The following is an 18,097-nucleotide window of genomic DNA, read 5'->3' as shown; positions in this document are numbered from 1 at the left end:
TAGCTTGAGAGGAATAGCAGCCCTGTTGCAGGAAAACACACTTGTCTTGGTGTGTTAGCTAGTTATCTACCTGTGTGGGGGTTTTTTCAACATTTAAAAAATGTCTGGTTGGAAAAACGGCCGAGCCAATCAGAACGCTCAGTTATAGCTCCCTTACTTTTCATGTCATCCAGGTCGGCGCTGGCCAGCATCTGGGCCTCAGCCTCGTCAGTGGGCACCTGCTGGTAGACGGCCGTCTCCAGGGCGGTCATGCTGCCGATGCAGATCCGCTCCCGCAGGTCATAGTTGCTCCGCTGGGCGGCCGCCAGACGATGGTGGACGGGCTTCCTGCGGAACCAGCCGCGGGTCGTGGTTGAACTGGAGGGATCTGATCCTGGGGGAACACTGACAAAAAGGAAAAATAACGTATAGATTTTCAAAAATGAGCTTTACATCATTCGACATCAGGAAATAATGTCACCCAGTGTGTTGAAATGTTTAAATGTTCGATTATGGATAAAAGATTCAAATGAAATTGAAAAGCTGCTGCTGACTGAAATGCTCTGTGTTGTGCCTCCCGGCTGCATTGTCGTCTCTTGACCAGTAGAGGGCTTCACAACACAGCAGCAGGCCAGAAACTCCTCAACAACCCTCTGAGTCATCCTCGGCTGCAGTCACTCAAGCACGGCCACACGATCCCGCCTGGCGCAGGCGCAATGCTGTGCTTTTATTCAACCAGGAATTAGCAGGGACAAACAGCAGAATCACCACGGGGCCCCAGACATGAAAACTCCACACATACGTTTAGAATTATGAAAAAAAACCCACTGATAATATTCTAGTTCTGCTTGTTTGCTAGCCAGATGGCTCATCTACAGTGATATCATCAGCTGGGGCCATTAGTGAACCATCACAGCCTTAAGAACTGCACATATGGATTATTAGTCTTGATGTGTTTGATGTCTATATTCCTAATGAAACATTTAAGTTGCTAATGTAAAGCCTCTGCATGCAATTAGAGCAGAAGCATCTCTGCTCTGTTCTGACCAGTGCTGCTTGGAAAAGAAGCTGCTTTGTTAAAAGTGTTAAATAGATATATTTGATGCACAGGGTCCAAATTTAGAAGCAAAATTAAAGCTCTGAATATTAATCAGTTCATCTTTAATCCAGCTTTGTATTCCTCTCTTACACCACGGCCGGCAAAATACGCATTTCCAGCCAGCTGGCAGGAGGCCGCTAAATCTGAGAAACAACACACCACAAACACCGTCAAACCAGTCCGCAGTAAACCAGCCCACCAGGCATATTAAACTTTAGGTAACCATAGCAACATACTTCTGCGTAACGTACGTTTCATTTTACATTGCCAGTAAAGCCTCCCCGGTGAAACCGGCGTATAAAGCGACTAGAAACAAACAAAAGCTGCATAATGAATATTTTTATGTCAATCAACCACAGCGGACCAAAAGGCAGCGTGTAATGTGAAAGGAGCTGCTCGCAGAGATGGACCCACAGAGAATTATCACCCATCTCTGCAGTTCCCCTCAGCTCGGAGTGTTTTCGCGTCTTCAAGACGACTGTTTTAGTTTTATGTCCCACAGCTTTGCTTAAATCTCATCGCTATAATCAATCTCGTTTACAGCCGCAGCAGGCGGCTGTGACGGAGCCGCTGTGCACCACCTGCCCTGCAACACACGGCCGAGAGACAGCGTGGAGAATTCAGCAGCTAAAGACGCAGATAATTGACAGATTTATACATCCAGCAGACACACGGCAAAGTTAGCATTCAGAGTCAGGTGATGTTATACACAATTATTTGATTTGTTTACATAAAAATGTTGATAATGTTGCTGTGCACCAAAAAAAACTCTTTTAACTGAGTCAGTATCACCGTACCTACCTGTGACTCTACTCAGATAAAAGCCCATGCAGACAGCTGTCTTCAGTAGAGATGTTGTAATAGCCCACCTGCTGCATGCAGCTTCCTCTCCGTCCACCTCCTCATTCTGTGAGAGAACAGCAATTCCCCCATTATGAGTCTCCCCCTTTATCAGAGTGGACGAGGCTTTCCTCGACAGAGGTTGTCCTTCGCTTTCCGTGTGGAAGGTGGTGAGCGGGAGGGGTTCCTCCAAGTCCTCTTGGCTCCCCAAACTAAACTGAGAGGAAGAGGAAGATCAGTGAGAGGGGAGGAATATTCCAACATGTGGTTATAACTAACCGGCTGTCAGAGCCGCAGGTGGCTGTATAATAGTTAGCCAAGCACCAACAGAGCAACACCTGTTCACGCCTTGGCCGCTCAGCAGCAGAGACGAGCCATCTTCACACCGAAGAGGTCACTCGGTTCCTCAATCTTATTTTACCTGTGGTTGGATGTCAGGTGGGTCTGTGGGTGTGGCGGCCACGCCCTGTCCGTCTGGTTCAGACTCCGCCTCTTCCTCGTCTACCTCGTGGATGGTGGGCGTGACATCAGAGGGGGGCAGCGAGGTCTTTTTTTTCTTCCGTTTCTTCTTGCGCTTTCTGTCCGTGCTGTGGACCCTCTTGCGTAAACGCTGGGGCAGGGGCAGGTGGGTGGATAAGGGGTGGTGCGTATGGTGAAATGTGTGTCTGTGATCTGTGTTAAAGAAAATGAGGAAGAGAATCAAAAGCGCATCATGGCAGCGAATGTGGAGCTTCCGTCTACTGACTGCAGATAGAGCCATGCAGTGTGGTCTGTCACTGACATTTCCGTGAACCGACTCTATTGTTATTGTGATTTTGATACGAACCTAAACTGACGCTGACAACGATCGCTCTTGAGCTCTCCTCAGGATGAGAGCTGCATCATTATGAGCGTTTATCACTTCACACATTTCAGCCTGTCTGAGCAGCTCCTCAGAACATAACAGATGTTTCCCCAAACCGACTTTTCCAATTAATCTGTGCAATCTGAGCTTTAACACTGACGCATTTGCATCACTACATGCATTAAAACCAAGACAAACATTAACCTTTAAAACAACATAACTTGCACAGCTACAGCACACTGTGCAAACACATTCTCGAGTGCTAAATACAAACTCTCATAGGAACAAACACTGTTTCTTGGCTGCAGGCTTTTGATTCCAGTAAATAAAACATGCAAAGGGGAAAAAATTGGTGCTGCTCTCAGAGGAGATCCTCTCTCTTACTCCCAGTAATTCCCTATTAAACACTTGAAAGACACAACACAAACAAAGGCTTTAGATTTTAATTAACATGCAATAATGGAGATATGCACTGTTTAATAAACATCAAAAGAAAGCAGCTCCATCTAATCTTAGCCACTATTATCTCCCAGCAGAGCATGTGGTATTCATCTGCTAATCTCTCTAACACTAATCCACAGATATACTTACATGCATGCAATGTGGTGCCCTGCTCTGAACCTGATCTCATAATATAACAAACTAGTCAAACTATGATAGACAAGGTCAGGATCGGATGTTATACATGTGTATTTATATGCAAAAGCCCACTTACATTTAAAGGGATTACGGTATTACAAAATAGTGTGTTTTTGTGTAAATGCATCATTAATAGAATTTTTCAACAATGTTCAGACATGTGTCTATTAACCATGCTAGTTAGTGGCTCTGTCAGGCTGTGGTGCTAAATGCTAACATGGTCAAAGTAACAGAGTTGATATTCTGATATACAGCAGGTATAATATTGACCATGTTTACCATCTTAGCTTGGTGTGCTAGCATGCAAACTTCTGCTAATTAGCACAAAAGAGGTACAGCTGAAGATGATTAGAAAGTGATTAGCTGCATATTAGTCGTTTGTCACAAATCAAATTATTGGTCAATGTAAACTGCTGGCCTGTGCTAAACAAAACCAGAATAGCTCAAATTTATCCTGAGGGGAACATGAATCTCTGTGCCGAATTTCAGCTACGTCATAAGAAAAGTACGTCACCCTCTGGAGACCATGATGAATATTTTTAGAACATTTCCTAAACGTAGAGACATTTGACTGGAAAAGTGGAAACTCTGAGCTGCTGATGATGCTGGAGGAAAAGTCTGGGAACCACAAAATTCCTTAGGATTCAACCTCTGGGCACCAGTTATCATTACACCACATTTCAAGGTAATCAATCCAATAAATGTTGATTAAATGTTTCACTAAAAACCTAAACTGACCCCATGTTGGTGATGGGGAAGAAACTTCAGGGCATCATCAAAGTCAGTGGGATTCATCCTCTGGGGACCACGAATGTCAGATTTCATGGTAATCAGCAACAATTTAATAACGCGTTCTTATCCTGAGTCGCCTGCTTTTTGATAATAATGTGGATCAATACTTTCCACTGGTCTGTAACAGTTTGTAAGTGACACTTATTGTATAACTGCAGGTGTGATGTGTACACAGCACTGGCAAACTTACATTCAAAGTCTTTCTCCGTGTAGTGTCGGCCCATCCTGTCTCCACTGGTGGAGGCAGAGTCACTGATGATGTCTCCAAAGCGCTCCACAGACAGCGCTTTCTCCCAACTCTCCTCCTCCTCCTCCTCCTCCTCTTCCTCCACCGATCCCTCCTCATCTTCCTCCTCCACCTTCACCTGGAGCAGGATGCAGAGAGAGGGGGAACTTTCACTTGAAAAGCATGCACATGGAGGAAGTGTGACAGAGGCAGCTTTGGAGGCAGGATAAAAACACTGATATCTTCATATATGTGCTGTCCTGTCTCAATCATGATCGTTCAGGATTAATCTGTGATGAATGAGCATCTATACATGCAGAAAGCAATCACTGATTGTATGATGATTACATGAATTGTGCTACTCTGATTACTGTATTATATGTACTAGCCAAGAGGGCAATGCAATCAGACATTCTTTGAGCATAACACACATGGCTCTGACATCATGAACAACAGCCACTCAGGCAGCAGAATGAGGCTAAATGAAAAATCCTAATGCAGGATGAACATAGAACAACTACAGGACATGGAGTTACATCACCACTTCCATAAGATGTCAATATTATTGTGAAAGTGTCTCAACACACTGCACAAAGGTAACATTATATTTTCGCTGTGTCTGCCCCAAATTAAAGCCAAAACCCACCACGGCTGACCCCAAACCCTGCATTTTGCTTGTATCCATGATATGAGAAACCTCAAATAATTCTGTTTCCGCACAATAGGCACATAGTGTCTGTACATCCTCCACTTCACATATAGAGGACATCAAATCAATACAACAGAGTGCTAAGCAGCAAAGAACTAATGCACTAGACAGCCCCTGGAGACAGTGGAGGCCGGAGGGAGGGCCCTGCCAGAGCCGTTTGGTGCCTCCGATAGGTCAGAATCACTGGGACAGGCCGCTTCCTCTGCCGCAGATTGGCGCTGGCATGGCGAGCACTCTGGCTACTGTTCTGTGGTCTCAGATTTCTCTGTGCCAAGGCTCCATTACTTCCTAATTACCAGTGGGATGAAGGGACAGGATACGTTTAATGATCCGAGCTACCTGCCTACACGAGGCCGAAGCAGATGACGCCAGACGGAGAATAAAAGGAGAATTTTAAATTGAGTGAGCTGTAAAAGCCTTGTTTTCACCGGACGGCCAGCTTCATTTTGTTCATTACTTAAAGTGATGAACCAATTCTAGTTTAATTTCAGCCTCTCCTCCAACATCCACCCCTCCTTACCTGGCTCTGGTAGGCACTGATTATCAAAGACCCTGAATTTAACAGTCCTATTGTAATGCAAGAGGAATAATACTCTCAGCTAAGGCAGATATTACAGTAAAGGGACTTTCTGTAAACCTGATCTCGCTTTGCTCCAGCCCCGTTGGTGCAAATGACTCAAAACTCTTTCATGTCAGCTTTGAAGTCAGTCAGGGTGGAGGGACACGGGAGGAGGGCAACCCCAGCCCAGGTGGTGGAGGCACTATGCGAATAGGATTTGGCTGACAGACAATGGAGTACATTTACAGACCCTATAATTACAGTGTTTGGATTGTACTGGATCTTTGCATTCACTCACACACACACACATACACACACACACACACACACATACGCTCACATGAACATTTATTCTGTCCGATGAGAATTTCTGCTGTGAGATGAAAAATCTTGCACCAAAATCACAATAAGTCACAGTGAAGGGAAGTTGAAGCGATTCTTTCTGCTGAAGTGTTCAATATTTCTGAGTTATGGAGCTGTAGTTGGAGTGGGAGGCTATGGGAGAAATTAAAAAAAAATGAGCACGCAATCACTTTCTTTTAGGAACGTGAACAAAGTTTTTAACATCCAGACACACTCTCTCCCTATGATTCTGCTCTGCTAGCGACCCACAAACTGACGGTCACGTTAGCGTTCACGTGATGGGCGATTGGGTGATTTCATTAGATAAACATGTGTGCGGCCCCCGGAGGTCCAGATGAGTCATCAAAAGCACGATAACTGACAAAAGCAACTGACAACGTCTTCCCTGTTTGCTAGCGTGTTGCTTGCCACATTAACCCCTTGACACCTGAATTTATTTAGAATTATATTAAAAAATTAATTCTTTGTGTTTTTGCTTTCAAATTGATCCTAAATTAAGAGGAGTTTGCTAATTTTTCTGTAGGGCATATTTAGGTATGATGCAAATTAGCGGCAACAGGCGTTACACGTAGTTTTCACTTTTCGCTTTGTCCGACGAGAAACCGGTGCTTGCAAAAGGTTTTTAGGTGTGTGTTGAATATGCACAAACCGGCATTAGAGGAATGCATGCGGATTCGGCTGCAATGTGGATTAAAGCATTATGATGCGAATTGGCGACAATCGGCGTTAAGGGGTTAACACCATCATCAGTAGAGTACCACAAAATCGTCAGCAGGAATGAGCATCAGGTAACCTGCATCTGTCGAAAGAAATTCACTTTCTTCCTTGCAAATATGAATATTAGCTGTTTTGTACATAGTTTTTTTGGTAGAACACATGTTTAGGTTTTGGACTGCAGGTGGGATAAAACAAGGCACTGGCATTATAGATTAATCAAATAATTGGGGAAAAGCAACAGAGGGGATGCTTTGACATCAACCGGTTAGACCACAGAGGATTTAAATCATCCATTTTTAGTCAGCTGTGTTGCCAACATGGAGACGGAAATCTCCAAATATTAATATTGCTATAATGAATTCTGGGTGAGAGCTCTTGTCTCATCTCAGCCTGTTTGCTGTGAGTGTTAACACTGTGGGTTACCATCCACATCAAACACAACGATATCTGATACATGAAAATTCTTTGTGGCTGGTTTGGCCACTCCTAATCAATTATGAGGAGGGAGGGGGGGGCTTCCATTAAAACAGCCTGATCTCTGAGCCGAGCCGCCGCTCAGTTAAAAACATGCTTACCTTTTCTCGTGAACTGCCCAACTTCTACTGCAGCATTAATATTTCATATTTAATGTAATGCTGAGCCAGAGAGGCGCCGTAAAATATTTATCAGCTGCTGACTAATTTGAGGGAGGTTGTGCGTGTCTGTGTTATGTGTTTGCTTTGTTTGTCAGGATCAAATACCCTCACATTAGTGATCAGGAGAGCCCTCTGGAGTGAGTTAACTTGAGTTATTTCTGTCCACGACATTAGGTGCAGAGCTAAAGGTGGGTTAGGGTAACTGTTAGGTCTAATATTAAGGTTGGGGATCATAATTAGGCTCAAGCTTAATGCAGTTGGCAATTCAAACAGTTTGGTTCACAACTGAACATACTACTACTATACATATATACCCACAAACCTGCAGACCGCCTGACCAATAAATCTGTTCCACTCTGCCAAACCCACATGAGGTCTATCATTAATAAACACATGCTGAGCAAATGCGCACAAAACTTCATGCATTGTTCTACTTAAAATTCCTAATATTAAATATCCATGCTGGAAAATGGGAGAAATGTAAGTAAATAATGTCCAAGACACCCAGAATATTAAACCTGATGTGATGGTGCACACATAAAAATGTGCTTTAGATATTAAATAGCTTACATGAGATACTAGAACAGTCAGATACACAGTTTTATTTATTTTCCTTAATTCCCCAGGTAAAAGTCCCTTAAGGATTAAAGGTCTTTTTCAAGCTAAATCTGGAAAAAAAAAAAAAAAAGCAACACAAAATAAAATCCACGTTACACTGTCGGCTGATTTGTTTTCCTGTTTTCAACAAAAAAGGATATAAGCACCTGGTGGAGACCAAGGTTTAACACGCAGTGTAGGTACAGAGGTGCAGGGGGAGCAGCCTGTGGATTAATTTTGTTGTTATCGTCATTATGACTCAGCACTATCATGCAAAGTAAAATGGTGTGCAAGATACCTGCAGGTGCATCCATGAAAAGTGGATCAGCATCATTTAATGAAGGTGACACAGTTACAGATATCAGGTGAATCCAGGTGTCATCAGTTATGCTGCCGTGATGAATGTAAAATCTGGAATATCTTCAAATCGAAGGTGACTGTCTCTGTGTTTATGCTGAGCCAGTCATGCCATGTGTGTCACTGTATGTTTGTTGTTCTTCAGTCAGATAATGTAGATATTAAAATCCAGCGGCATGTAAACAGTACTAGGAAACCAATTAAAAATATGAAACACCTTCTTCGCTGATCATCTCGCTTATTCAGATTCATGCAGATAAAAATATGCTATCGGTGAAGTTTGTTTTCCTCTGCAGATCACCCTGCTTTCTGCTGCTTCCTGCTCTTTTTAGCAGCGCTGAAACCGCTTCCCACTCCCTTCATCCCTTCATCTTGGCCTCTTTGATTGAAGGAGCTGGCACGCTTCCCAGACAAACAAATCGCAACTAACATAAATATCAGCGTCAGTGTTTCGCTTTTCTTTTTGCTGTGCAGCTGGTGTTTAGGAGCAACAATGCTTTCCTTATTACTGCATGTGCTTTTTTAATGAGAGATGAGCATGTTTTCCGTAAATATGGTCCAATCATTTACACGCTGCTACGGCCTTAGATAGATAGATAGATAGATATACTTTATTTATCCCAAGCTGGGAAATTGCTTGGCCGTATTGTTCTGTTCTTTGTTGCTGTCCCTGTGTTGTCCTTTTTGTTTGGTCCCTGTTTTTGTGTCAGAGTGAGTGTTCTCTCTTTTTGTAGCAGCTGTGCTGGTCCTGCCTCCTCCGAACACCGATTGATGGCGTAATCTGATTGGTCCCTGCAGCTGCCTCCAGCTTTTAAACCAGAGTCTTCCCCAGTTGCCAGTGGAACCTCGAGTTGGCAGCAGTGGTGTTTGATTCTGGCATTGACTACTACAAGCCTTGTCCCCACATCTCGTTTTGTAGCTTTGTGTGTTGCATAGCTCTTTGTGGTGTTGTTTTTCGGAAAGACTAACTTGAACTTTACTTTACTAACTTCATTGCACTGTAAATATATTTGCACTATTGTGTTTCTTTTTCTTTTCTTTATTGTAGCTGTTCACCTGTACATCAGGCCTCTTTTTGTTCAGTAGATAATAAATTTGTGGTTGATTTTTGGTACCTCTTGAGAGTGATTTTGATTTGGAGACAAAGTTTGGTCTTTTTTTCGTACTCTTTTATGTTGCATCCCTGCTCCCCTAGGCTGGGTCGTAACACACGCACTAAAACATTTGACCCAGTTATTTCTGTCGCCTTGTCTACACTTCTAATCTGCCACAATCAAGCAGCAGCAGCAATAAAGACAAGTCAGATTCATAATAATTACATTATTAAACAAGCAGTCTATTCTATTCGCTCATATTTGTTTTTATATTTGAGCCACTGTAACTGCTTTATATTTGAAGGAGTGAAGTGAGAAGTCATGCTTCCTCACTACTTTGACACACCAAATGAACATTTTTAATATACTTCAAGTAGATAAAACACACATTGAATACAGAAACACTGCATTTCCTGATGCATTACAACCACCTGCAGCAGGAGCGGGTTTTGCGTAGCCCACGCAAATCATCAAGCAACAAAAAACACGGCTCCACAGCACTACTAGTGGTCAAAAACGTCTTTGCAGTGCACTTAATGAATAAATTAAAGAACATCTTCGTCTTAACGAGCAAACGGGTTGGCCAAAACCGCCGACGCCCGAAAGAGGATCTCTTCAAAATCTGCAGCTGACGTGAGTTAACAGCAGCTGGCGATGTTTCTGTGGCAACCAAGACTCAGCTGGGCCAGAGGAGGTTGCATTCATAGCCTCAAACACACATACCCTCACACCAAACCACCTCAAACAAAAAAAACGATAAGTCAGCTATAGTTCAGAGCGGCATCAATCAACCAAAGGAGGCAATGGTGCGAAGAAGCAGCTCTGTCTCTCTGTGGATGCTGTGTGTGTGTGTGTGCGTGTGTGTGTAAGCGTGTGTGTGTGTGAGCGTGTGTGTGTGTGTGTGTGTGTGTTTTAAGTACAGAGTGCACAAGTAATTGAGGGTAGAGAATTGAAGGGTCCACATATGTAGCCAAGCATTCAGCCCATTATTTCCTTCAAATCAGTGTCACAATATGCTTTGCACACTGTGGATGACGCGGCCCCCACAGCGCATATTAACACATCACCTACTTAGCCAGCAGAGCTGTTTCTCCCCGAGAACACAGGCTAATCTGTTTCACTTGAATAACAGCTAGAAAACATTCTGCTTTGATGGACAGGAGTATTTTCCCAGAACCATGTGTGACTCATCCCTGTGTTGAGACGTTGGAGGGAGCAACTCAGTCTCAGTGCTCCTTTCTTCCCGGATGCTCATGACACTGTTGTACGATGAAATCATATTCCTTAATCTTTGATCTTTTTGCTCATTTAATTGCATTATGGGTTTATTGTGTTTGATCATTTGTGCAAAAAAACCAAACTAAGCTAAGTTTATTAGCAGTGTTGCACAATCTGTGGCCATATTTCACCCTTGTATTAAACTGTTTTGCAACATCTGGAAAATCTGAATGCCTCACTGTCAATAAATGTCATCGGTCACACAAATTAGACGGATCTTGAGTTCAAACTGTCGTTTTCACAGAATTGCAACAATATGAAAGGCGCCATTTTAGAGAACTGAAACAGGCCCTTTGTTTTTGACATTCACGATACACAAGCTGTTTCAAAGGGCAGCGCTGGCCTGAGGGTTGGAGAAAAAACAGCTACAGCCAAACACTTCTTTTTGAAATACCAGATCCAGCTGAGAAGATGCACGATTTGGGAAACACAACATCTTGTGTTTCGGCACATACATTTGACCTGATCCGCTGGCGCTGCTCACTGGCCGATAGCAAACAAGCTATTTGGCAGCAGACTGGTGTGAAAATGTGGAATGGGTGTTAGAGATTTTGCAGCTAAGGAATGAGTTAACACAGGCGCGAAGCATTTTCTCATTGCTTCCCGTCAAACAGGCTTATGAAGTCTCCTTTTCTCACTTCTTTTCAGTTTAAAGCTTGCAGCCACTCTGCCAGCATCACTGTTCCTGCTAAACCTACTGTCTGTCCTACAAAGGACTCTTGTACTGTCTCACTGGGCATGCCTTCATTGCACGAGCTGACATAGTAACATCTCCAACTGTCCAGATTTCTCTCTTCAGACATTTGGCTTAGTAGTTTTTATCCTGCAAAGTCAAACCTCCTCCATTTCTCAGCGGTCCATTATTTCATATATATCATCACACATCGTTGAGGCGGCAGTCACTTTTTCAAAATGAACCTCCTTTAACCAGCACTGCCATTTGAAAAAGACTATTTTCTTGCATTCAGCGGCTCTGCGTTCTGCAAACGGCCTTGCAGGATGAACGCGGTCCAAATTTCAAAAGTATGCTTTGTTTGTTTTCTTAGCCAAGACAGAATAACCACATTCTTCTATTCTTCTTGAATTTTCTGTTTAAGCAATAGTGAGAGAATGAGAAGATCGATGCCTCATGTGCATATGTTAGGTATGGAGCTGAAGGTGATTATCTTAGCTTAGCATAAAGACTGGAGAGGGCCGACAGTTAGCCTAACTGTCTCAAAAGTTCAAAAATATTCTCATCAGCACCTCTTTTCAGGGTAGTTACATGCTGTATCTGTTTCTTAAACTGGAACTACAGCCTCAGATGTGTATGCCTCCACCAACCAATCAGTTCTCCAGTTGAGGTCACACTGACCTTGACCTTTGACCCTCGACCCCCCAAACCAAATTAATTAATATTTGAATCCAAGTGGACATTTGTGCCAATTTTTCTGAAGAAATTCCATCGAGGCATTCCTGAGATATTGCTTTCACGAGAATGAGACATTCATGCAGACGGACAGACAACCCAAAAACGTAAAGTCGGACCACAGACCCCGGGAAGACGATGCACACGACCAGCGTTCAAGGCGAGGAAAAACTGCAGCAACTGACTCCACTTCAAAAAACAACAAAAACAAATGAGACACAAAGTGTTAATGAGTAAGCTTCGGTGATGCTGGGAGGTCGGTACAGCAGGTATTTTTCTTCGCTGCTTCCAGTCTTTATGCTAAACTAAGCTCATCATGACATGAATCTTCAAACCCAACTCTCAGCAAGAAAATGAATAAGCGTATTTCCCAAAATGCCAATTTATGCTTTCAAATACGCACATGTTCACTGATTTTAAGAATCTGAAAGGAATACACAACTGCACCGGGAATACATTTCCATTTTGTGTCTTTTGTGTCAGAAAATCCATAAATGAAATCAACCAAAACAAAACCCACACACAGAGAGCACGGCTGCAGGCGTCCGCGTTACCGTTCCAGCCACAGGACTGTTATTAATCACTCAGCTGCTTGGAAGAGCTCTTGTTTCTAATTAGAGCAATTCAAACCAAACTGAAAGCTGCTGGCTGCGTCACAAGGTTATGCCATTCACAGCACTGGGCTGTATGGCCAAAAGGCAACAGAATCTCCCCCGCATGAGATCCACAGCTCCAGATGAAACAAAAGAGGCGTTTGTGCTTTGTCTTTGTTTAAAAAATTCTGAATTTCTTCAAAAAGTCGATTTTAATGCTTGGTTTTATTTAACGATTTTTAACGTTTACTAAAATCACGTTTTCATGGTTGTACCAGACACACACCTTACAGTAATTCTTACCTGCTGTAGGTTGATCAACACATCTATCTCTGGGGCATGACCTCCTGTAGCCATGGGGCCTGGCGCGCAGCCAGTGGGTGAAGAACAGCTCTATGACGAAGACGCCTGCAGAAAAGACGGCTAGTGTGGCTGGAAGAGCGCTAAACCGAGAGGCTGGGTCCGGAGCTGCGGCGGGGAAGGATTTTATGGGGGAAAGATGTGACCGGACGGACGGTCCCTGAGGTAAAGGCTGATGGGGTGGCAGGGTCAGGCGGGGGAGTCGGGTGGGGTTAGCGCAGTTGGGAGAGGGGAATAAGCAGGAGAGGGAAGGAGGGAAAGATGGGGTGCAGAGCAGCAGGAACCTGGGGGAGGACGGGGATCAGCCTTTCTCTTTCACGGTTAGGGATCCAGGAAGCCTTTGGGGTGGCATAACCTGCAAGAGAGCAGACGGGGGACACTAAGTTACTGGTCTGATATCAGCTACATACAGTAAACTGTCAATATACAGTTAGGATATGTAAATGATCCCTAAACACACACCTGCCCACACACAGTCTGAAATACATTCAGCAAATTTAAACGTCAGTGTTTCACCTTTGTGTGATCTAATTAATCATTAATCAGTGCATCTAACCCTGATTTATCATAGTGTTTCATTGCTGCGTCCCACCCAAATGACAATATTTAAAAAATTAATCTCCCATCATCCACGTTTCCTGCAGTGTTTTTATCAGCTGCCATGGTGACAGAGCCCCCGTCTCAAAGTGAGGCCGCTGTGGTCACACCCCTCTCACCCCTGCTCTATTTATTCTTTCGTCTGTCAGTGGGGTAAAGGTGAACACGGCACTGAGCTGAATAACACTTGTTTTGCCACATTACATTCACAAGCGTAATAAATGTAACACGGCATCTTTTAAGAATGTGTCACATTTCATCGAGTTCCCGAAGCCTCTCCTGTGATGCTTTCCCTCTCAGGGTTTAGTGTTCGGGGCTCTACTGAGGACCCCTGACCTCCTTTCATATGGCTATGAATCATCATCTAGAAGAAAGTTGCTGGATTGAAATGAAGACATGAAGCAAGTCTCATTATACACATTTCTTATCCAAACTCAAAAAACTATTTATTGTTCTTAATCGCAAAGTCATTTGTTTGCTGGGCATGTAGCAAACAGAACCAGCATCAAAACTCATCAATGAATGAGCTGTCTTGGTAATCTGCCCACCAAAAATTAATTAAGCACACTTTTTATCTGACTGGTGTCACCAAACCTTGGAAAACTCCCCGTGAACTCCACTAGGGCATGATCTTATAACTGTGTCATAATTATCAGCTTATACCAGTATACCAGCCCAGCCACCAGAATAAAATGTTGGCATCGTCCATTTCTGCAAAGCACCGAGGAGGAGGAGACGGCGGGAGCGTGAAAGCCAGGCGAGACGACTGCCAGGCGACTGTTCAAGTTTTCCTGTGCCTAAAGCTAACCAGACCTTAGACACAGCATACAGAACTGAGTTTTAAAAATAAGCACCATAAAAAACTGAAACATAAATTTTCAACATATCCGAAAGTTTCATCATATGTAGTTTTGCACAAATGTGTGATCATTTATTCTGACTGGGTTGAGTTCAAAGCAGCATTATTAGCATGTTAGAAAACATCTGCTTAAAGATCCAGCTGTCGCTTTTATAAAAGTCCACATCTTTACCTCAGCTTTTACAGTCCAGCAACATAAACTGCTGCAGTCTTTACTAAACTCATCTTAATTCTAAGCCTAATGTGAAAGCCAGTATAGCACGCACACATAAACAAACAGGAGGAGGCACCTTGGGGCCGCTCGATTATCCCAAAGATGCCGAAATAAGACGCAGTTGATTATTTTGGTTTTAACGTGGAGGAGAACAGGTGCCTCTCGCCCATGCAAACATGCCAAGGATTGTTGGTCCGTAATTATTCTGGGCAGTGTGGGAGAGGGCAAGCCAGACAATTGCCACTAACCATAGCCTCCAGCAAAGATCGAGTCACTCAGAGTTAGCCTCCAGCAGTATTGCAGAACGTGCTGCTCCTCTGAAGAGCAGCCATCACTCTGTCTTTGCGCTATTCATATTGTTGTACTGTTCCATTAATTGCATCGCTTGTGGTCAAGTGATAATCACCCAGCGTAAAGTTAGGAGCAGTGTTATTTCGTGAATCATGTGTGTGTCGAAGGTTTTGTGAAGGCTTTTACGAGGCTGATGATTGAGTCAGAACAGTGCACGCCATGAAAAAATATTAGACCTAATTAAGCACACATTATGTGACTATTAGACGCTGTGGACGAATGGGAGTCGTGGGAATTGAGGGACTATAGCTGATAATTCCCCAGTGACCCACCCTGTTTGGGGCTGCTGTTTTCCCACTGTCACAATAAGAAGCTCTACATCTGTCACAGTTTTATTCAGCTGACTCATTCGCTCCCTCTGAGACTCTTGCAGCTGGCTCATGGCTCACATTATGCACAAGGCGCTGCACAAATAAAAGTACGCTGTTGATGTGAGCATGCAGAGCAGTTTGGGGTTATCTCGAGCTACTTCGTGCATCTCCAAGAACAACCTACAGGGGTGTTCTTTAATCAACAACACCTGAAATGTTTTAGGATTTCTTGCAAAAAGCAGGTTTTGTGTTAAGTTATCTTGTAAAATCCAGATAATCAAAGTGCAGCTGTTGTGCATGATTTCATTTCATTGCCGTTAAGAGCATAAACACAACTGTAGCCAACGGACAACTGGACATGCAACGATGGTGCTTCTGTATTGGCATTTTTCTTGAAGTTGCAGAAGAAAGCCGAGTGTTTTCTTAATATTCAGTCCATTAATACGTCAAAAAAATAAGCAGCTGCAGTTTTGAATTGTGCAGAATGATCTAAACAGCTTGATGGATAACATGTATTTGCTAATAAACAGCCTGCATGTGTACCTAACCCTGCATAGCCATGGAGCTCACGCCTTATCACTAACTGCAGATCAATATGATCTGTGCTGTTTAAAAGCGCTGTGGGGAAACCGACCCCCCACACATGTTCCTTCCTACCTTCAGATGTGTCTGAAAGGCCAGCGTGTCACCCTGATTGGCCACCGGTGGCGTGTGTAGTCACTTTGGCCGAAGCTGACCCCGCTCCTGCCCGGCCCACCGCCACCGAACTCACTGCTGCAGCGCTATCAAATGTCCCACCCCCCCAACATACCGGCTGTGTAATCAGAGAGCTCTGAATGGCTGGCCCTTTGAATGTGTGAAGCGGACACACGGCACATAAGTGACAGACATCGATAGTGCTGTGGTCGGGGGGGGGGGGCCGAGGAATGCCAACAGACAAAAACAGGAAAAGCAAAACCTCCAGTGAGTGACAGCTCTGCGGTGTGAATGATGAGGGTGACTGAGGACAAGCCCCCTTCAGGCCCCCTTCAGGCAATCAACAGTGAATCCGTGGTTGAAATCCTGTCAGTAATTCTACATATGAGGATACAGTGATGACATCAATGACGGCTAAAGGATGTGATATTTTTATGATATATCAGCTCGAAGGTGACTGGCTGCCGTATAAAGACGTGTTTGTAGTCGGACTGGTTTGATCAGATTATCACGTGAACTCTAAGAAAAGCAGCTGACTTCATAAGAACCCTCATTCAGCCTTTTTTTGCATGCTGACGACGTGCTGCTCTGACCACGTCAGCAAGGGTTAGAGAGGTGAAGAGGAATGATGGATGAAGATAATTCAGTGGGATGGAAAGTATATTTACTCACACGCTTGTACCCTACTGGACTGTTTCCATTTACAGCATAAAAAAAACATATAAAATATTGTTATAGTTTTAGAAGCAACTTTAAGTTTTAGTGCTGAATTTCATAATGAATATTTTCATTCATATTAATCTGTCCATTATTTATCTACTCGTTTATTAATGGTCCATAAAACGTCAAAAAAATGTTTGAATTTCATGTAAGGTCTTGTTTTGTTGACCATCAGTCAAAAAACCTCTAAAAAATCTGCAAATCCTCACAAATGAGACGCTAGAACCTGGAAAATTTAAACTAAATTTATGATTAAATACATAAGTCGACTAAGGTGGCATTCAATTAGATTTAAATAAATAACATTCCTGCCGATGAACAACAGTTTCTTCATATATTTATATGATTGCATTAGCAATAGCCATTAATTAGCCTGTTTACATGACAACTCAGAGCAAAGTTTTCCTCTTTGTTAAGTTACTCAGTGAAACTGCAGCCATAGTTCTGCAGTATCATAGCAGAAGCCAAAATGCATTTGAAGAATTAAATGGATGCCACTTCTGCCAGACGCTTTGGAAAGAAAGCAAAGACTCCTGAGAGAGCCAGAGGAAACAGGAGACCGGGAGAGTCCTCTGAACGGAAAGATGTGTGTGTGTGGTTGTTTTCCCGCAGCCTGGAGTTTGTTGCACATCATTCAATCAAGGTAACCACAGTCGATCGCTGGGCCTACATCGGCGCTGAGCGTTGGTGCGGCACTTTACATAGTGGACTACGCCAAACTCGCATCTGCCCTGTGGATTCCTGATGGCTGCAGGGATTCAGTCAGCTGAGGGTGGAGCAGTTTAAAAGCATTAATGAATGACAAGATATCAGTGGGTGTCACTCTTCATCTTCAGATCAGTAGACTTCACTGGTTTCCTCCTTTAAAGCTCTGTTTTCTCTGTTCATCCCATCTACTGTTCGGACAGCAGTTGGTCTAGTCTAGAGTGATACACTTGATTAAAAAGAGCACATTAAGCACCAGATGCATTAAAAATACAAAGCACTTAAACTTGTATTTGAACTATCTTTATGTACAAAATGACCATCTGTGAATTATTATGGACCTGAAGAAACCAGACAGTAATTAACTTTGATCAGAAGCTGAATAAGAATTAGTCTTGGCATCAGCGCAGAGACATCTTGCAGAGTTTCACAGTACATGCTGAAGAACATGGACACTTTGCATACAGTTCAGAGGGAGAGTGTAAGATCACAAGCTACTGCAAACCACAGTTAACCTGCTAAACCACACACATCACTCTCTGGCACCCCCGACAT

At 43.4% G+C, this 18,097-nt stretch overlaps 1 protein-coding gene across 1 annotated transcript in view; it reads right to left on the bottom strand.

The window, feature by feature from the left end:
- Positions 1-13,086, bottom strand: part of slc4a3 (solute carrier family 4 member 3) — a 48,117-nt gene extending 35,031 nt beyond the window's left edge. Inside the window, exons 1-5 of the mRNA XM_041951378.1 lie at positions 13,033-13,086; positions 4,384-4,558; positions 2,340-2,590; positions 1,948-2,135; positions 158-384 (exon numbers count right to left, since the gene is read on the bottom strand). Coding sequence (XP_041807312.1) covers positions 158-384; positions 1,948-2,135; positions 2,340-2,590; positions 4,384-4,558; positions 13,033-13,086 — 895 coding nt within the window. The remainder of the gene's footprint in view (positions 1-157; positions 385-1,947; positions 2,136-2,339; positions 2,591-4,383; positions 4,559-13,032) is intronic.
- Positions 13,087-18,097: the final 5,011 nt, after the last annotated feature.

Source organism: Chelmon rostratus, chromosome 13 (genome assembly GCF_017976325.1).
Source record: "Chelmon rostratus isolate fCheRos1 chromosome 13, fCheRos1.pri, whole genome shotgun sequence".
Lineage (NCBI taxonomy): Eukaryota > Metazoa > Chordata > Actinopteri > Chaetodontiformes > Chaetodontidae > Chelmon > Chelmon rostratus.
The sequence above is the reverse complement of the archived record's forward strand: the minus strand, read 5'-3'. Positions and strand labels throughout refer to the sequence as shown.